This window comes from Rhyacophila brunnea, unplaced genomic scaffold, assembly GCF_057557595.1.
Source record: "Rhyacophila brunnea isolate RB1 unplaced genomic scaffold, BYU_Rbru_1.0 scaffold_4, whole genome shotgun sequence".
Lineage (NCBI taxonomy): Eukaryota > Metazoa > Arthropoda > Insecta > Trichoptera > Rhyacophilidae > Rhyacophila > Rhyacophila brunnea.
The window spans coordinates 36,312,033-36,333,368 of NW_028233068.1; the positions used below are offsets into that span (position 1 = coordinate 36,312,033).

General features: G+C 33.3%; 1 protein-coding gene across 1 annotated transcript in view; it reads right to left on the reverse strand.

Annotated features, from left to right (window-relative positions):
• C15 (homeobox protein C15) overlaps nucleotides 1-21,336 on the reverse strand; it is a 94,127-nt gene that overhangs the window by 45,449 nt on the left and 27,342 nt on the right. Inside the window, exon 2 of the mRNA XM_085954768.1 lies at nucleotides 444-672. Within this exon, the coding sequence (XP_085810894.1) occupies nucleotides 444-672 (229 nt within the window). The remainder of the gene's footprint in view (nucleotides 1-443; nucleotides 673-21,336) is intronic.

The window sequence follows — 21,336 nt, forward strand, 5'->3', positions numbered from 1 at the left end:
TATACGCTTCATAACTTTGCACTCTGGCCCTAGGATGAAAATGATGTAGTAGGTATATTCTAAAAATATTTTTTTACATATAATATTATCTATTTAAGTATTTATGTATTACTACATATATCATTTGACCTAATTTTATGCGAGGTAATCAGGGAAAGAGGCGTATCAGTGTAGTAGTGAAAGGTGCAAAGTTATAAAACGTTTACTCTATTTTAAGTCAGTTTATATTTTCGAAAAGTTTAACAAATGCATCCCTTAAAGAAATTTAGTAGGTACACATATCAAACGAGGTAAGAAATAATTAATTCCCATAAATTGAAGTGTACATACCGACTGACTGCCGAATACAAAAAAATACAGATTGTGGGAAAAACATTTGCATTATTAAATGATTTAGCCATTTGGCGTATTCGAATAGGTACATAATTATGATTGAAACTAACCTCCATTTCGTCCGTCTGTTCTGGAACCATGTCTTCACTTGGGCATCAGTCATCTTGAGGGCCTTGGCAAGAGCGGCCCTTTCCGCTGACGCCAGATACTTCTGCTTGTGAAACCTCTTCTCCAATTCTGCAATCTGTAGCCTAGTGAAGGAGGTGCGCGGCTTCTTACGTTTCGGCGGGGTTCGGTTCTGGTAGGGGTGACCGATTCGCCGTGTCATAGGAAAACTCGCTGCAATAAAAATAATACATTATTCAACCTTGCTAAATATGTATGTATACAACCAGAGTATGTATGTATACCTCAGTAGCGAAGGGTGGAGGTAGGCTATTTATTAGATTTTAAAAATCAATTATACCCTGCCTAAATCAAACCATAATAGTTTTGGTATATTTTGGACGACACGACAAAATTGTGCACATTTTTTCATTCATACTTATTTGTTTTCGTTGGATTAAGAATACATATTACACATATTGTTGGTTCATTTTTTTCATTCATTAGCCCTGCCTAAATCAAACTATAATAGATAAAAAATATTATACTACGAGTATCTAAAAAAATATTCAAAGTTATGTATGATATAATTGTATAATTTTAGATATTTTATGGATAGACGAGTCTTTTTTTACTATTATTATATCGTCGCCCCAAAAGCAAAAGGGCACATGTGCAATTTTGACGGTTTTGAGTTATGAATGCAGTTTTCTTCGTAATGTTTTTCTCTACATTATGGGCAAAACGGCATTCGTGAAGCAAAACTCATGAATTCACAATTGAGCAAAGAAAATAAAGGTCTTCATTTAATGTGTAGGAAAAAGGTTATATGTACACGATTTTAAGAACTAAGTGCAATGTTTACAAAAATAATATAGGAAATATAATATAATAAATATAATGCAGGAAAAAGGCACTTATGAAATTTGTGAAATATTTAAAAACATGTTGGCAGCGGACAAAGAGGCCCAAATAAATATTTTGGAAGATCACAATAAGCGTAAAGTGGACGCTCGCAAATCAAAAGATGAAGATAAAGCTTTTCATAAATGCATATAGGAAAAAGATAACATGTGGCTTAAAACCTCTTAAAAATCAAAAATTGAAAAAATTATATTAAAAAAAAAAATGAATTTCAATCTTGAGTAATTAGGTCACATGTGTTCCAAATTTTATTTCAAAATATTAAGTAATAACCTCTCCACGATTTTTTTCCACTCCAAAAACACTTAAAATGCGTTTTTCTCAAAACTCAATTTATGCACAAGTGCCCTTTTGCTTTTGGGGCGACGATATTATTATGCTTTGGTTTCGCAGGGTTTAATAATTTAATTTTAAAAACTAACCATCACCATCTGTAAATTGTAGTCTTATTTCAATGAAAACAAATATGTATGCCGGATGGATGACAAAGTTTAGTAGGTATGTACTATTTATAGTGGATCTTAACAGCCAGACAACCAACCACCAGAGTATGTAATAGAATATTAGCCTATATAATATATAGATACTATTACATACACATTGTATCACGTAATCGCCAATTCAATTAATAATCTACCATTTTTGCTCAAATTAAGCTTTACTATTGGATGCCTAAGCTTTTATCAAACCGTTTTAAATTTTCTTTCTGAGTAAAAAACCACAGGATACCATCATCATAAATGGATACATAATCTGCATTCACAATCGAAACCACATAGACTATTGGTTGCACAATTTATTCAAAAAGTTGTTAAACCTTAAATAGAACTATATTTTTAAAAATTTAAGTTTTTTAAATAGAAATATAAAAATATAAAACTATATTAGGTATAATAAGTACCTATAGTATTTTGTCACTTAATGTTTCGCAAAAAAAATCTTAATCTGTCAAAAAAAATAAAAAATATACCTAAACAAAATATTTTTTTTACAAAAAAAAAAAAAATCAGTCAACGCCCAGGTCTTCCAAGTAAAAAATGCCACTTTGTTGATACACTGTAATTTGAGAATTTTAATCATCTTTTGCAGCATGATTACATTCTCCCAGTGTACTTACAATACCCATAGCGATAAACATGGAATAAAACTAGATATTATTAACTGCCGTTTTATGGATTTATCACCTATCTCCTCAATAGACATTAAACTTCATAAAAAGTTGATGTTACGTCTAATAAACACTATAAGTACTTAGTCGGGTATTATATTATAATAATATGGCATAAGATTGCGCAAGTCATTTCGTGAGACGAGTTATCCTACTCGCTAAGTGGAACGCTTCCATTGCGGTTAACCGATCTTCAACTATCACTACGGTGACCATACGCCATAGTCGCAAAATCAGCTCTGGACATTTTTAAAACCCCTTTCAATAAATTACATGATATTTCTGGGGTATTTGTAATTACAATTTTACGTCGGTAAATATAATAAGATTATAAAATCATACATATTTACGTTGTGTGGAGTGATGTTATGACCGCCAGAGCGGGTTTTGTGACTCGAGGACTTCCGGAAAATTGTATGTGTGAAAAAATTCACAAACTTAATCATAAAACTAAAAATAAAAAATATTTAACAATACTGATTTCAAATTGGGTGTGAATGAGCTACACCCACAGAACAGATTAATAAATAAAATTCCGATAGGCTATCCCCAATACACTACATTTTGACGCCGGGTTTTGAATGTGTGAGTGCCCTACGAAAATGAACGACACATTATAGACGTGCAATTGTGTGTGCTACAACATTAGACATGGACAAGCTATGATGACGTATTCTTGATACGTGTTTAAGTTTATCGCACATTCTTCCACACTCTAGACCGGTTGCATGTTACTCCACACCCGTAGGTTTTTCAGTTCTCACTATTTCTTTTCTCTGGCTACACCAGTGGCGCACCCAGGATTTATTATTGGGGGGGGGCGAAGGAGGAGAATGGACGTTAGTCCCATAGGCTCTTTTTCTTCTTCATATAAATATTTTTACATAATTTCACAATACACGGCGATATATTTGTACAGTTTCTCCTAGTTTTTATTAAATTGGAGGCATAGTGGCGGTAACCGTTGAGCGTGTCATCAGCGACTGGCGGATTGGAAGTGAACAGCGACCATGCTGGACATGTGTACCTAGTATGCTTAAACATTACTTAAATAATATCGGCTGTGCTACCCGCTTGGTCTAGAGCAGTGTTTCCCAAACTGTGGTACGCATACCCCCTGGGGTACGGGAAGAGTTTGGTGGAGGTACGCGCTGCACCGGGTTATGGCTACGCCTGGTGCAACAAGCATTAATACATGGATGTTGCTAGAAGGTTTATCGCATGCGGAAGAAGAGCAATTGTTGGAATTATTAGCTTCAGACGGATTCTTGCAAAATAAATATAAGGAGTGTACTTAAACATCATTAAGGTTGCAAATGCAACATGTGTATCCAGTTTTAACAGAGAAATTCCTGAAATACATTGCATTTTTCAACTTCATATCTATGTGAAGTTGCTTTTTCAGCATTTGTAGACATTAAGTCAAAAAAAGGAACAGCCTTTGGGTGTGGAACCGCATCTCAGATTAAAATTAATAACCAGGGAACCAAATGATGATGATCTGTCATTTCAACAAAAATAATTTCATCCTTCTCATGGTTTATAATGAATGTTATTTTTTATAATATAACTTTTATTTATATTTCTGTACCTCAGAGGCAGACGGATGCAAGTGCCAAATACCCAATTGTTCAGGAAAGCCAGAAAACAAACAAAAACAATTTTATTTTAAACGAATACTCATAACTCCCAAGAAAATATAGATTGATCATTATTTTTTGAATTCTAATTCAATTAAAGTACTTCTGGAATATGTAAGAAAAGAAGAAATATAATACAATTTTATATCTAAAAAATAAAATAAAAAACGTAGTATGGATTTGCATCCTTCTGCCTCTAAAGATATTTTGTTAATGTGGACTTGTGTCTTATTTATCTAGCCAAAATAAAACAATTTGTAAGTTAGAAAAACTTATAGGTATAAATATAACAAAGCAAAACACATTTTTTTTTAAATTTTATTATGTCATCATCATCAGCCTGAATCTATTCACTGCTGGATGAAGGCCTCGCTACTCTCCAAGCTGATTCTACTTCTCTCGGTCGTGTGCATTGCGTTGCCATGTACTTCCGCAGAACTTTATCATTTCATCAATCCAGCGGCCTCTGGGTCTACCTTGCGGACGTTTTGTACTTCTTGAATACCACTGGATGACTAGATTTGTCCAACGATTGTCTCTTCTTCGAGTTATGTGTCTAGCCCATCTCCATTTAAAGCTTTTAATAAACTCTATCACATCATTAATCCTTGTCTGTTCCCTTATCCACTCATTCTTCTTTTTGTCCGTTTGCGTTATGCCCAGGATGCACCTCTCCATACCACGTTGTGCTACTCGTATGTTTTTGGATCTCTCTTTGATCTCGTTTTCTGTGATCACGGGAAGCACACACTGGTTGAAAACTTTGCGCTTTAGGCACAGTGGAAGGTCACTTTTGAAGACATTATTCAGGCGCCCAAAAACACTCCAGCCTAGCTTTACTCTGCGAACAATTTCATAAAATATACATCCATCTATAGACACTTGTCCCAGATTGATGTAGTTTTTCACCTGTTAGAGCTGAATGGCATTGATGAGGATCTCTTTTTGGCCCGCAAAGCAGTTGAACATGACTTTCTTCTTTGATACATTTATTTTCAAGCCTACTTTGTTGCTTACTTCAGCGAGTTCCTGCATTCTGCTTTGGAGGTTTTCTGAGTCTTGCAAACTACTATGTATTGTCATCGGCAAAGCGCAGATGACTCACGTATTCTCCATTTATGGGGACCCTTGCCATTCCAGTCAAGTTGCCTTAAAAGTCTTCAAGGGTAGCTGTAAATAGTTTAGGTGAGATCGTATCACCTTGTCGGACTCCTTTGCTGATGGTTTATGGAGAAAATATTTATTTATCACCCGGGGACTCTTTGATTTATGAGTGCATCGAGTATTGAAAATTTCTTTATAGAATCGAACACTTTCTCATAGTCTATAAAACCCATGGATAGCGCAGCTTGTATTCCTGTTACCGCTCTGATTTCTCTGATGACTTGGATATGGTCCATAGTTCTGTGTCGTCTTCTAAAGCCGGCTTCTTCTCCCGGCTGGTTCTCGTTTAGTACATATTGCAGATTATTGGATTTGCATTTTTCTGCTTCTAAGGTAGGTATGGCATTTGCATCTTTATGCTATTCTTTATATCTTTTTTTATTATAGCAACTAGGACTTTCATCTCTCTGCCTCTAATAAATAAAGCCTTTATGCTGACGATTCTTAAAAAAACTCATTTTCCCCAAAAACGGAGTTGCATCCGTCTGCCTCTAAGGTACAGATTTTATTATGAATGAATTTTATTTTTCGTTTATTATTATTTTGTTGATGTACTACAAAAGGAATATATTTTGATTGTTATTAAAGTACTTATATGCATTTTTCTTTGATGAGGAGTACTCAGTGTTACGAAAATTATAGAAGGGGTACACAGATGTCGAAAGTTTGGGGAACACTGGTCTAGAGAGCTACAATATTTATGCCGAATTCCACCGAAAAAAATGTTCTTTTTATTTACATCACCACCGTAGTGGGTGTAGTCGTTCTTTTCGCCGAATGTTTATCGCAGATTTTTGGTTTTTTAATATTGAGGTTTCAAAATATTAATTGAAAATGGACAAAAAAGGTATTATTGCTTTTAAATTATACACAACCTACTCAATACAACACAGCCTAATATCTCGTTTATCTGTCTTTTGTCTATTGCACTCGGTGTACCTACACCATGGCCCCCACATCCTGAAACGGGCCCTCAGGCTAGGGCAATGGTCAGCAAACTGCGGCTCTTTGGTCCCTTGAGTGCGGCTCTGCCACAGATGCTCTCTGCCATATTTGACATGGCTAAAAAGAAGAAGCAAAGAAAATGGAAGAGGATAACCGTAAATGTAATGTTGAATAGACCGAGACTTCGCGTTTATTCAAAACTTAAATGGCTTACCGACCTTTATTTATGTGTCGGGAAAAATTAGCGCATTCAAATTTAGAGAGATACTACAACTAAAAACTCGTAATTTTGCGCTAAATATTCTGTCGATGATGCAAGGAAGAAAGCAGCTGAGAAGAAGAGTCAAGAAAAATAAAGTTCTGAATTTAATTAGGTACTGAATAAAATCTTTCAACAATGTTAATATTGCAAGTTTTGTGGTTAGTAAAGAGAGGAAATCAAGAGTAAATTGAGTAATCGATTTACTGATGAGAACCTGGAATCGTGCTTAAAATTAAATCAACAACATACGAACCTGACTTACCCAAACTTTACAAGGAGATGCAAGGCCATTATTCACATTGAGTTTGTCAGTCATTGTCATGGTTCAATTTTATGGATACCTGACTTACAATTTAATTTTTATTAATAAATAAGATCATTATTACGTATGTTATTCAGTTTTATTCGGTGTACCTACCTATAATTTAATTAGGACTTAAAACTTTAACTAAAGTTCATTAAGTAAATTAGCAGTGTACCTACTTACTATCTACGCATATAATTTCAGTTTAAGAAATTTGGCTCTCAAAAGAAATCTCAATCGTTGTACTGTTGATATTTGGCTCTATTGACTAATGAGTTTGCCGACCACTGGGCTAGGGTATTTTACGGGCCCCCTATCCACCGCTTAGATTAAAGACAGTGTGAAACACTACATTAACGTTTTTCAAATTGTGTTTTAGTTCAAATTGAGGGTACTTATACAGTGAATTATTGGCGATTTTCATTACATCTACTTTAATAATGGAGCTGTCGAGTATCGACACATAATAATCTGAAAATATATTGGACAATTATATAATTTAAAATGTTCATAGTCATGAAGTGTAATAGCGCCGCAGGCGACTTTTTTTACTATTAAAGATAATTTATGGTGTGTGTTTATCTCACTTATCTGGTCAACCCGACACGCCGGCCCCCCACAGCCCGGGCCCCCAGGCTAGAGCCCTGTCAACCCTCCCAAACAATCACCTATACTTCTCCAGAATTCGGGTGGACACCGAGAATTTCATTAGGGAACGGGTTTCTAAAAAAACCTGACATCAGTGTTTCGAAATTTTTGTGTTAGATATTAAAATCTAAGAAATTTTACTAAAAAGGGTGCTGGAGAATTACAAATTATTTTTTGCCGTGTTGTTTGTCTAAGCCCAAGGTATAGTTTATTGACTTTCGATTTCAATGTGTAAAATCATTCTGATGATTTGCAAATTTTGGGGGGGCCAAGGCACCCTGCCCCCCCCCCCCTGGGTGCGCTACTGGGCTACACCAATGGATTTTTCTCTTTATTCATTCCTGAATATTGCAACTAGTGATGTATATAAATAAGGTAAATACTTACCCTACCAGCGTAACCTAGTGAATAAATAAGAAGCTTGAAATTTGAGGCAATTTAGGTACACATTGATAAGTCAGATAAGATAAACTTATATTTTTTTTAAATATGAATTCGTTAAAGGATCTTATTTGATTATTACGTATTATTATATGTATAATATGTTTATCATTAAAATTTAGTTTATCCAGTTTTCTCTTATATGACTAGGTAAGTATAGCATTTTTTTTTATAATTTATAATTTTATATTTAAGTATTCGAAAAATCTTAATTTTTTTCAAAAAATAAAAATGAATAAGTAAGTATATAAAAGTAGGTACATAACTTAAAATTATTTTTATTTATATTGAATCTAATTTCGGTTTGGTCACACAGTTTGTTTTATTTCCTTGTGTCCTTAATAATAAAATAATCAAACTGATTAATGAACTTTTTTGCAGATTTTCCCTTTATATTTTACAAGAAAATATGGTCACAGTGACTTTAACTGACATCAGTGACGTACTAGCTATTATATTTGGGTATTTAACTCTGATTTAATGCTGTTCCTTCCACCGTACCAACATAATATTTTACGTACACACTGTCTTTTCCCATTCCAATGGAAAATTTTGATTTTCAAATGCTAAAAATACTCACCTACTTACGTTAAATTTATTTAATCTTATTATATATCACAATCAGTCTTACCTGTTGTGCTTACGTGAAACCCAGGGAACTCAGAAATAATGGAAACTGAAATACATAGCGAGTAAGGCGATAGCAGTTAACCGACTCGAGTAAGGAAGAATCCGGGTTAAGCTTACACATGTGTCAAGAATACGTTTTACGTCGAATACTGCAAACTGCTCTCGGTTTATGCATTTACGCTCATTTAATGTTCGTGTATTACACACTTGCACGTGCATAATGCGTGCTTCATTTTTGTAGGACACTCACACATTCAAAACCCTGCATCAAGATGCGGCGTGTTGAATATAGCCTATCGGTATTCTATTTATTATCTGTACCCGGTGCCTGGGAAACGATGGGTTGGGTGAATGACTAACGAACATTCCTCTTAAAAGTTATATTAATATAACTTTTATTTTGTGGGTGCCTATAAGCTCCACTTGCGAGCGATTATGGTAATTTACCTTTATTATCTGCTTAGCACTATGGAGGTAGGCACATGTTTACTTAATTACATATTTAAAAGCTTTCTAATCTTAATTTGTAAGGACAATTTATATAATTATTACCTCTCCCAGTAACTTGCTAACCTAGTACCTAGTTAATTTAGCCATGTTTATACTCGTACTAGGTATCTACCTATAATCAACGTTTTTTGTTTCCAATTGTTTTCCTCATTTATTTACTAGTAGCATAATAAAAAATATAAAATAATTACCTAATAACATAACACAATAATAGTATGTAATCTTTCTCAATCTGAAATGCATCTTATATCGAATTATACCTACACCTTTTACACTATCTGGAGTTATTATCTTTTTGTTTCAGTCATGTAATCAAACAGTTTCTTTGATTAAAATGTAAATGAACACGCATAAAAATACCCACGCAAAACATTTTAATACAATTACTTTTGATTTGAACGAACTTACGTATAGGTAGGTATATGAAAATAATATACATGTGTTTCAATCGCTGATCGTATCCGACACGATCGGCCATTTTGTTGTAATTTGGGCGCCATTTTAGCTTATCATTTAATACAATTTTCATTGCGGCAGTGTAGCCAGAGGTTAGCAACATTTTTCTAAAGAAATGTCGTTATGTATATCAAACATTAAAATTCTGAATAATTAAACAACAACTTCTCAAGTACCTATTATTGTTTAAATATTATATCGTAATTAATGTAGATACTTACTTACTGAATGTAAACACCACATGAATCACGACTTATTAAAAGGTTTCATTTAGTTTTACTTAATTGTGGAAATTCAATAAAAACCAGCTATGCAGCACACAACATGTACATATGTGTAAACTGTAAAAGTGCAGTAAAGTGTAAACAAACTTTTCCACATTCCATTCATCATACAATAATAGCATATCTATACATATTACGTGTATTTTTTTTGTCCAAAAAAAAATACTATCATCTAGGATCAATAATTAGGATCATCAATTCTATTTTTTCACTATTCACTATCATGGATAAAATCTTTTAGTAAATTTTAGAAATATAGTTTACATTTAATGTAGACAGGTTTTTCAGCGCTCGAAATGGAAAAGTTTACGAACCGGAGCGCTCGACAATTGTCTGAAGATATTAACATTGTTATCAAATTTTATGTGTGTTTAATAAAAATAAGTGTGTTAGATTTTTTGTTATATGGTATATCTAGATCAGACGGTCAAATTATTTTTTCCACGAGATGGAACGATAACTTTACCGATTTCACGAACCGGAACGGCGCTCCGGTGCGCTCTGGTTCATTTCGAGCCCTGGGTTTTTTAAAACTTGCTACGTGGATTAAAATATTTCTACGCCATAAAGTTTTGTAAACTGTGTAAAATTCACTTTATAAAATAACACTGGATACACCTCTTCTTCGTTGGACATTTGTTTTAAACATCTGAGGCAGCCATTGCAAATCGCGATCCGGCTCAGTGATAAACCATAACTACACGTTTATAATAACGATTTTGAGTTAAGTTACTTATTCATTACTAGACGGAAACCATTAAAAATGTAATATGACCGCGTAGGTATTATTAAGCCGCCTAATACTGTGATTTATTTTGTAGGTAGATCGACATGGCCGCTTACTTTACAGGAGATGAACGTAACGCAAAGCACAAAGCATCATAACAAAAAAGATATTTGTTTTCACAATCTAATGATTCGATTATAATCCACCCAACAGATAGATATAACTATCATATCAAAGAATCAATAATTTATTATATTGTGCCTAATGATAGTACAGGTACTAGGTAGGTATAATCTAATATACCTTTTAACTAAAAAAACAAATTCATAGAATCTAATTCAGTATGATTATTCAATTATTGATGTTTTCATGTTAAAAACAATTTTTGTAAAAATTCTTTCCTCAGTTTTGTGAAATTAATTTGAAGTTAAAGTACCTACCTAAGTAAATTCTGCACGTGATGTTAGTAAAAACAAATATCATGAAATCAATATTGTTTCCATATAAAACCGTTATTTTACAATTTATATTAAATGAGAAGTTGTTGACTTTAAATATTTTTTGTAGCTTCATCATATATAATTAATTATTTACAAAATGTGGGATAGTTAAGTAAAACTCTAATTTGACACGATTAAAGTGTGTGAGAAATAATAGCCACCTGTTTGTTTAGGCAGTTTTAAATATTCCATTACATGTTTGTAATCATTTCGCATAAAAATAATTATTTAAATAAAATTCAAATTTACCAACAAACATCACTGAGATAATAATATGTGAATTTAAAATTTACTATATCAAGTTTCGTGGACTAGTTCAGCGTTCACCTGTCTAAATCTGTCGGCAATATTTAACAGTAGTTCTGCTGCATTAAAATCACAATTATATTAAACTCTGTTTTTGCCGAAATTTAATTTCCTCAAAATGTCCTTGGACCGTGATATTATACTTAAATGCTTCGGAGCTATTATTTAAATTGCTGTGTTCATTTATTTATTAGAAGCACGAAATCTATAATAATATTACGAACGGCTCCCAAAACATTATGGCAACACTTTATATTTATGAAACTGTTTTTATTACCTATACTTTATATTTTATTACTTTATGACTGATTTGTTGGTGGCATTTTGTTTAAATGTGTTTTGATCCCATGAATATGTCTAACTTATTAATCGGCAAGCGTACCAATTTTATTCTACCTACGGAATTTTATTTTTGGATTAGTTTGGCCAAAGTGCTGGATAATTTAACAAACTATCCGAATTCTTTTTTGTAAATGCAACGTCATACATTAATAACTACCTACTAATTTATTGTAAAATAAAGAAAACTCACCGTATTTATCCACATATTATATTTTGTCTATGGACATAAAAACGCTTTTAATATAGGTATATTTACTTTTCAGGGATAAAATTTCAAAATAACACCACAATTTCCATATAAACATTTACATAAATACTATATATGTAGATAGGTATTCTACGAATTATTATAAAGGCATATTGGCATATAGGTATCTATTAAGTTTGCTTATTAGAATAAGATACATAAATAATATAACATTTTTGTATAGTTATGTGACCATTTCGGTTTAAGATACCCACTAGATACCTACATTATACCTAAATACTTATATTTGTTATTGTTATTTATGTTGGAATTTTCAACCTTTGCTTTAAGGGTGACCATAATGCCTCCGCAAGCAAATTTAAAACAACAATTTAATACACTTTATCGATTAAAACAATCGGCACATGCCTACGTTTCAAAAAGATTAAAAATTTAAAATCCTTTTTTTCATTTATTTTTTAATCATTTGATTGATGAATTTATGTAAAACTCCAAATAAGATAAAAACTCTAATTAAAACATGGCATAATAGGAAATACCTACTGAATATAATATATCGATAACCAATTAGCCATGTTATATTATATTCAAAAAATAATTAATATTTTTTTTCCGACCATGTCCGATCCTAATAGGATCATATGGGCCTCCACAGAGTAGAGGTTTGTATTAACAGATTTTGTTTTTACGAGAAATGGATGTCAGCCACTTGCTCAACCTATTAGGTCCATACCCTGACACACACACAAATTGAAAAACAATATGTGTACTTGCCAGACCCAGGATTCGAACCTGAGACCCACGGCGTGATAGTCTAACGCTTAAGCCACGCAGCCACCGTGGGTGTAATTAATATAGTTTGTCATAAATTATAGGTATGATGAAAAGCCCTGGTGAACTTTTACTACATCCAACAATAAAACAAAATTATTTACATATTTTAGTATAGGTAAATAATTATACAGTGGCACCATAGGCAATTCGTAAGTGCATTGGTACATATTAGTTGCTACAATACCAGTTTCAATGCCAGTAAGCAATACCACTACAACTGCAAATTGCTTTTGCGGTACACATGGTGCCACCATAGAATGATTTCTTCTTATTGTACCATCTCCTAGCGGAGGTCAGCCACCATCAGGGCGACCTTAGCTTTGTCATTTGCTACCCGGAACAGTTCAGTAGAGCTGCACTCGGATCAATCACGGAGGTTCTTAATCTTAAGCCACGAAATGCGACGTCGTCCTCTGTTACGCTTAGCGTTCATCTTTCCTTGACAAGTTGTAAGAAATGCTGTACTTTTGTCCTCTCATAATGTAACCGAGGTACTGTAGTTTTACAGTTTTGATACTCCGCAGAACTTCTCAGATCTTTTCCATTCGATAGAAAACTTCAACATTTGTCACTCGGTCAGTCCAAGGAATTTTGAGGATGCGTCTATACAGCATCATCTCTAAAGCTTCAACTCTCCATGTCATCTCTTTGTTTAGCGTCGATACCTCCATGCCATAGAAAAGAATTGATAGAGCATAACAACGTATCATACGCAGTCTCAGACCTAGGTTAAGGTTTCGATTGCTAAGACGGCGTCTTTTTTTGAGAAAGGCAAATATATCTTACAATACAGTTTTTTATTAGGTAGGTACAAAGGTATGCCTTTTCTTGAACACTGTTCTTCTCCGCTACCTTTTTAATAACAACTAGATACGATTAGGTACCTATGTATATTGTTGTATCATTTGTGTACAAATAAATTCCATTTTTTATTGTAAGTATTATGGGCATTGTTTTTATCAACGACCATTACCTAGTCTCGTATTTCCAACTTGAGCATTTTGATATAGGTGATTTCATACGGCTGTGTCATTCAGACAACACTCACCGGTTCTCGCACGATATGTCGCAGTTGGCGAACTGGTTGTTAGGATTAAGATTTGAGCTAGTACAGTACGACTTCTATATTGTGGGTAACGCGTGAAATCAACGACGATTTTCTTTAACGCATGTGACGTAATCTATTCGCCAAATGATATATAAAGAGTCCTCGAAACAGTTCAAACTATGCGTATATTCAATAATACCATAATTTTAAATACAGGTAACTTTGCACTCTTTTTGTACTTTTTACTACACTGATACGCCTCTTTGCCTGACTACCTCGCATAAAATTAGATCAAAATATGATATTCACAATAGGATGTAGTAATAAATAAATAAATAGATATAAATATGTAAAAAAGTCATTTTCATCCTACAGCCGGAGTACAAAGTTATGAAGCACATACTCTAGTTTCTCTAGTAGGTATGCGTATTTTTACAATTTTATTGTTGAAAAGTATTGAACATAAAATATTACTCAAAGCACATAACACTCTGCAACCAATATAAAAGATGCCTATAACATAACCAGTCTCTAAACCTAAACAAATACATAGGTACCTTGGTACCTACCTCTGCACAAAAAATAAACCACTAATATTATTAAGTAGGTAGGTATGTATGATCATTGCTATCTTCAATAATAATTATGTTTAGTTACAGAATGTGATTTTAGGAAAGAGGCACATTGATATTGTTATCTACTGGGTATATTGGTATGGGGAACTTATGGTTTTTATTTTATTTTTTTATCGTCTTAAATTCAATCGGTGCCTCGAGTTTCCAAGTCTCTAAATCCGCTGTGACAACATAACTGTCAGTACTTGTGTACCAAGTGTGAACGGGGGGCATAAAGATGTACGTACAGATCCATGTTCTTGGTCCAAAACCCCTGATATGGGTGATTAACATCTATTTCTTGGTTAAGATGCCCACCCCTTCCAATGGATTACAAGTCATACAAGAGTATGTGATGCGATATAGGTCGCCAAGCTGATAAAATTATAATGGGCCGAAACGGTTAAATAGATAACTACTGGACAAAAACAGTCATTCGGTGGTACCCAAGGGATACGAATCGATAAAAGTGGAAAAATCTAAGCTGACGATGGTGGAAGTTTACTAATAATTGAGTTCTATTATTCAACTACGAACCGGTTGTTAGAAAAGTTTAATGGCAACACTACTTTGATGTATATAGCTGCCTACATAAACACAATATAAAAGATCATCAGTAGAACAATGTAAACGTAAGTACCTTCCTATAATATTATTATATAATAGTTTTCGATTTAATGCGAGTGGTGGACTAACGACGGTCGGCCGAAACGCAAAACGAATTAAATCCAGGCCCGGGATTGGCTGGATCGGTCTTAACGACCGCATCACGTGACCGGCCGACCAGGCGTAATTACATAGGTATGATGTTACGATACTCTTGCATTTGAGGCGGTTTTAACTTCGAAGGCTGTGATGCGAAACATCCTACCAGCTCCGAATCAGGCGATATTATAAAAATATTATAACAATATGCACTTAACTAGGAACAGTAAAATCAAAAATATAGTCCGCTGAAGAAAAAATTATCTTTATAATATACAGACAGAACTTAAAAGATTACTAAAATGAATGATTGAATTAATCTAAATTCAGTTCACATTGCAGATTCATTTGTAGCAAACTCATTTTGGTATCGCCCGCATCTAGGTATCTATCAAAAGCCGCAAGTATTTCAACACAATTTTAGATTCACTCGATTGAACCAATTAGTCAATATAGGTAAATCCAAACCACCCTACACAACTATTCCCACCCCTTGGAAAAAAATAATGATACATAATATGAATTGTTATTTTACAATATACTACTATATATACCTATACAATATAGGCAGGTACCCAAAACAGCAACTGCATTACCTCGTTGGATTCATATGCTTATTCGCTATATCAGGTACTCAGTTGACCGATCTCAGCCAAATTCAAAGCAGACGGTTCCCAGGGTCCAAATGTCCCCAAGCCCAAGTAACAGACAGTTGTATTTTTTGAATCTTTTTAAAATTAGACAAAAGAGCTACTGAACCTGAAGATTGAATTGATTAATTCAGGTGAGATGCGGCGAGTGTCTCCACCACAGTGGCATTTGGTTTCCGGACAATTAAAAGTATTCGATTCCAGCGCATGGAACTGAAGTTTTAGCGACTGGTTATTGACCATTTTCTCGTAAGAAATACTCGTATCTACCGAAAATGACACGAATGGTCAAATCCAAAATTCAGTCATTGTAGATTGAGTGAAAATCTATACAAATAGAAATGCATATTAATTTCAAATATTTTAACAGGTAAAAAATGTAAAAACATGCTAACTTCACATCTAAATGCAATAGCGTTTCCACTTACCTACCCTTCCTCTACCTTCCTACGTAATAAATGATAATCGTTGATTAAAAATTACCCCCGGATTATGAATAACGGGTTTTCCTATTAGTTTTACAGGTGGAAAGCGTTTGAGTTTCAACCCTCTCTTTTAGGCTATTAAAAGGGGTTACAATTGCGCTAATCGATTCTACTGGGCTCTACACAGGCCTGCTTTAGGGGAGAAATTATTACTCTTTCACTATCTGACGAATCATAACCATAAATGTGGATAAGCAATTTTATATTTCGGTTTATTTAAAAGAAAAACAAATTATATTCTACAACCTTACAATGTAATCACGACAGTCCCGTACAAAAAAAAGTAATTAATATAATACCTAGGGTTATATACCTACATCATATGTGTAATAACTAATAATATATAAGTATTAAGTATTATTTGCTTTGATACCAACTTAGGTATATCAACCCAATGAACAGATAAGTCACGAACTTATGTGTTGTAAAAATGTTGGCTAATTATTTATCCAATATTAAATTTCTTGTAAAATGTCTACATCGTTTTATACGTATTTTTTTTTTAATTGTTTTTTCAGAATGTTGAATTAATAAGAGAGTAATGCTGCTACGATAGGTCTACGACAGTAGTAAAAATCTCTACGCATAACCTTGATTGTGTTCAGATATTTAACGAGTTAATTGATCAAAAAAGCCTTATACTAGTTTTGAACAATATGATTAAAGTTATCTAATTTAGATTATGATACCTATATTGAACCCTTCTTGGGTATTTTTTCTGCTTATCTACATATTACACCTATGCTTAATAATAGCTACCTATATGTTATTTTAAATTTATTTAAATGCTTTTAAATTGTTTAAATTTCTTACAAAAAAAGATGAAATCTTCTTATAAAATAGATTTAAGAAAGAATTTTTATTAACTTAGTAGCTATTTCGTTTCTTTTAAGACGTTAAAACATTGCGCCAAGGGAGCTTATAAAATTTTAAAAATAGAAAAGCTTCGTTCCTTTTTCTTTCGCGCTCTTTTCAATTTGCACCTTTTGCATACTCACGTCGTAAAAATTAATTCAGAAACCTAGGAGAAAACCTTAATTTGCAAGACATGAATTATAAAGCATACTATTTAGCTGACTTTTTCAGATTACAAACCATTTTTCCCACGTCATAAAATCTTACACCTACAATTTTATATGATTTCATAATTTCTCCTCAAACATCATCAACCCAATTGATTCTCTACTACGGAATATAAAAAAAGTATATTATGTGAGGATACATAGCTCACCTTTCGCGTTAGTGAGCAACCATCTACCTGTAAGGAAAAGATTTCCTTGTTCTCCCGTAAAGTTGAGTTTATTTCATTAGGTATTTGCGCGTTTGTTCTCCGACAGAGGGATGAATCTTCAATGATACCAACTCGTCCTGTCTTCTTGAATTACTGCTGTGACTCGCCCTATTCGCTGAATCCACAATGTTTTACCAAACAGCACCCCTTTTTAATTTACTCGTATTGCCTAACCACCGACCTGAAAATAATATTCGCTGGCTACTGTACAGAGGTCGGTGAATGTGGAACTATCGAAGGCACAATACGCATTTTATCCTAGGTATTATTACATACGTGTAAGTATACATATATTACCTAATATTACTTCTGTCAATTATTAAAAACCTTAATGATATCTATCTTTATATAAGTTTAATAGATATATATTGCCCAATATAATATTATTATGTGTTCATCGATCGATTAGGTTCTTCATTTAAGTACCTACTGAGATTTTCGAAATATCTTATATTTGTAAATATTTCGGTTCTTCGGTTGGCTCAATTAAACTTATACTTATAATAATAAATGTCAAAAAAACCGTGTGTATTACTTATGCAATCAGTAAATAACCATCCCCTTGCTTTTTCGTACAAGTACCACCTTGTACGAAAAAGCAAGGGCTTGGAAATACTATATATTATAATATAAATATAAAATGATAGAATTGCAGCGTGAGAAACTATCGTCATTTTTAAACGGTACGAAATTATGGGCTTGTTATCGTAACTAATATTTGTATGAAAATAAATAGCGTTGCACTATGGAGAACAAAAATGAAAATATTCCAAATATTCATATTTAAATTAAATAATATTTAAAATAAACTGTTGCAGCCGAATATGACCAAACAAATTTACGGATGTTAGAGTAAACGCTTTATATGCATTTTTTACTACACTGTTACGCCTCTTTGCTTGATTACCTCAAATAATATTAGATCAAATGATATTAACTTATATTAACTTGTATTAATATATTATGTAGTAATAAGAAAATAAATATATATTGTACTTATGTAAAAAAAATATTTTTGAATATATTACATCATTTTCATTCTAGAGCCGGAGTGCAAATTTATGAAGTGGCAAGTCTATTTGGCGTCACTCTTCTGTGAGTATCCTGCCTACCTATATTACAACACATCGATCAGTTCCTAAGTATGTAGGTATAGCAATAAAAAATTAATATGGCTTATGCTAACATATTTATAAATTTAGGAATTCTCATTTCAATTCGTGAAATGTTTACACTTTTGGTTTACCCTGAAGACCTTCAAAAAAACTCGAGAATATTCTTGAAAAACACAATCTCTGCGTGTCAGCGAAATAATTATATTTTTCTTGCGGTTCCAGATTCCGTTCATCAAACCTGTCCATTGTATTATCATGATTATTTGTTGTCTCCATTTTCATGTGTAAAAGTTCAAAATTTTGACAATCACAGCGGAGCCAGAGGTGTGTAAGTAGAAGTAATTTAACACTGTTTCAATTTACCGGCACCCTCCCGCTGCTCCGCGCCCCTGGACAGACAGCACAATTTTTCCTCCCTCCCACTCCCAGATTTCATTCGCAGGCCTCTTTCGCACTCCGCGCGCCCCTGGGAAGCCACCAATCACACGCGGCCGCCGGGAAAGCTAACAATTATTCAATCTTCTTCCTTTTTTAAACGGATCGGAATGTGCAGTAGAAATTTATTGTTTCCATGACTTTTTCTAAGCAGCTGTGTACCTATACCTAAAATTAATATCACTTTCAGTGGGTACATAGTTATATAATATGTACATATAACTTAAGTTAATAATTAAGAAGGTAAGTAGAAGAAAGTCCTAAGTGATAATTTACAGTTGTGAAAAAAATATGTGATTAACATCGTGGCGTATCAGTAGGTATGTTTACATTTTGACATGTTAGTGCCACTCGTAGATACCTAATCGTAACCTCGAAATGATTTTTGATGTGAAGAATAAATCAATAATTCTAAAAACATAACCACGCCCTAGGCTATAGGTACCTCAGTTGAGGAATGGTCTAAAAAGATCGTGGCTAGGCGATGCGCGGATTGTGCAAATGACGCTTGCCGAACGAAATATAATTTGTCATATAAATCCAACATGCGTCAATTTAATGATCTGTTTATTGTTCTATTAGTAACAATAATGATATATTCATTGACATGTTTTCTTTTTCAAATAAATGGGTAACGTTTTTTAGTCATCTTTACACGATTTAAGAATTAATACCTCCGTCGCCATCACGAAACAAATTGACGTGTTCACAGCTCGATGTTCCCTCTCCGATTGCCAGCGAGTCCAAAATTTCGTCGCACCTATAGTTGAAAATTATTTGCCGTTTCACTGAAGTAACGTCGTAAGCTATTAAATTAAATCCGTCTATATTATTTACAATTTATTTTGAGTTCTTGTATAAAATACTACCTACCCAGCTGACCCAGCCATTTTTGATTTTGAGAAAAAATCATTGGTCACATAAAGTAAGAGGGAGATGAAAATATATCGCACCAGTGACGTTCATACTCTCTACTAATAAGATTAACTTCAAAATGATTCATGCTCCGCACTTACCGCCACGCAGAGAACTAACGTTAACCACGTCTTTTAGCTTCACGCATAGTTATAATATATTTTCATATACCTAATATACGCTGGTATACCTAAAAATATCCGCTTTTCATATATGAAATATTATAATATAATATAGCTAATATAGGTAATATATTTTAACCAATTATGTATTGTATTCCTCTGGAAAATTAGTTTATAATACTTATTATAATCGAATGTACTGAGTGATGATAAATACAGTGGTCATGCAATGCTTAGAGATGGCATATTCTAAAGTTCACTCTATAAAAGTATAAAGGAAGGGAAAAGAATAATAAAATTATTATTGAAAGTAGATTTCGTTGAAAAGGAGATAGTTTCGCCCGCGGTGCTGACATATATGTAGTGTGTCTGTTCTGTATGTCAGTAGATAATATGAATATAAGACGTTTACAGATTTTTTATAATTTTCCCATTTAACTTAGGTAGATGATATAAGTAATACCTATATTATAGGGCAGCTCTATAGAGATATAGAATTCTTAAAATATCATAATATGTAGGTCGTAGGCAGCGGCAGCTCCTCTAATACCATGCAAGTGCTACGCACCGCCTGCATTTTTGAAGACATCGCTCAACTTTTCATTGTTATTCATATGTGTATCACTCACTTCGCAAAGTAGAACATGTAGCAGTATTATGAACAATACTCCGTTCGTGGGCGCAAAGCGATTGCGATCCAAATAGATTTTCAGTTTGCACAGGATTACAATGAGGTCATTATATACTTCTTAAACCGTGGCCCAATGTTCCTGTGGTAGCGTTTTGTGTAGAATTTTTAACACACTTTATGATCGGCGCACGAAATTAGGACTCGCAAGTTTCTGTTTTATAACAATGTTGACGAGTTCATTTTTAACATTTTTACATTTAAGATTTAATGAATCGCCAACCTTTTACGAAACTGCGAACCGCCGCATTTATTTCTAAACCACTCAAATACATTCAATATAATAAAAAAAAAACACAACAGCCACTACATGAGTAGTAGGTCGTAGCTGAATATAAAATAAGAACGATAATATAAGAGAAACATACTTTTAATGCCATATAAATACATCAGAAATAAAACTGAGTTCGAATGAACGTTGATTTACAATATAAATATTACCCGCGTAATGTTAGTTCATTTTATAATTTTACATAAATTAATAATAATGTGAGATTTAAAAAATAAACATGCTGCTTTACACTTTTAACAAAGTGA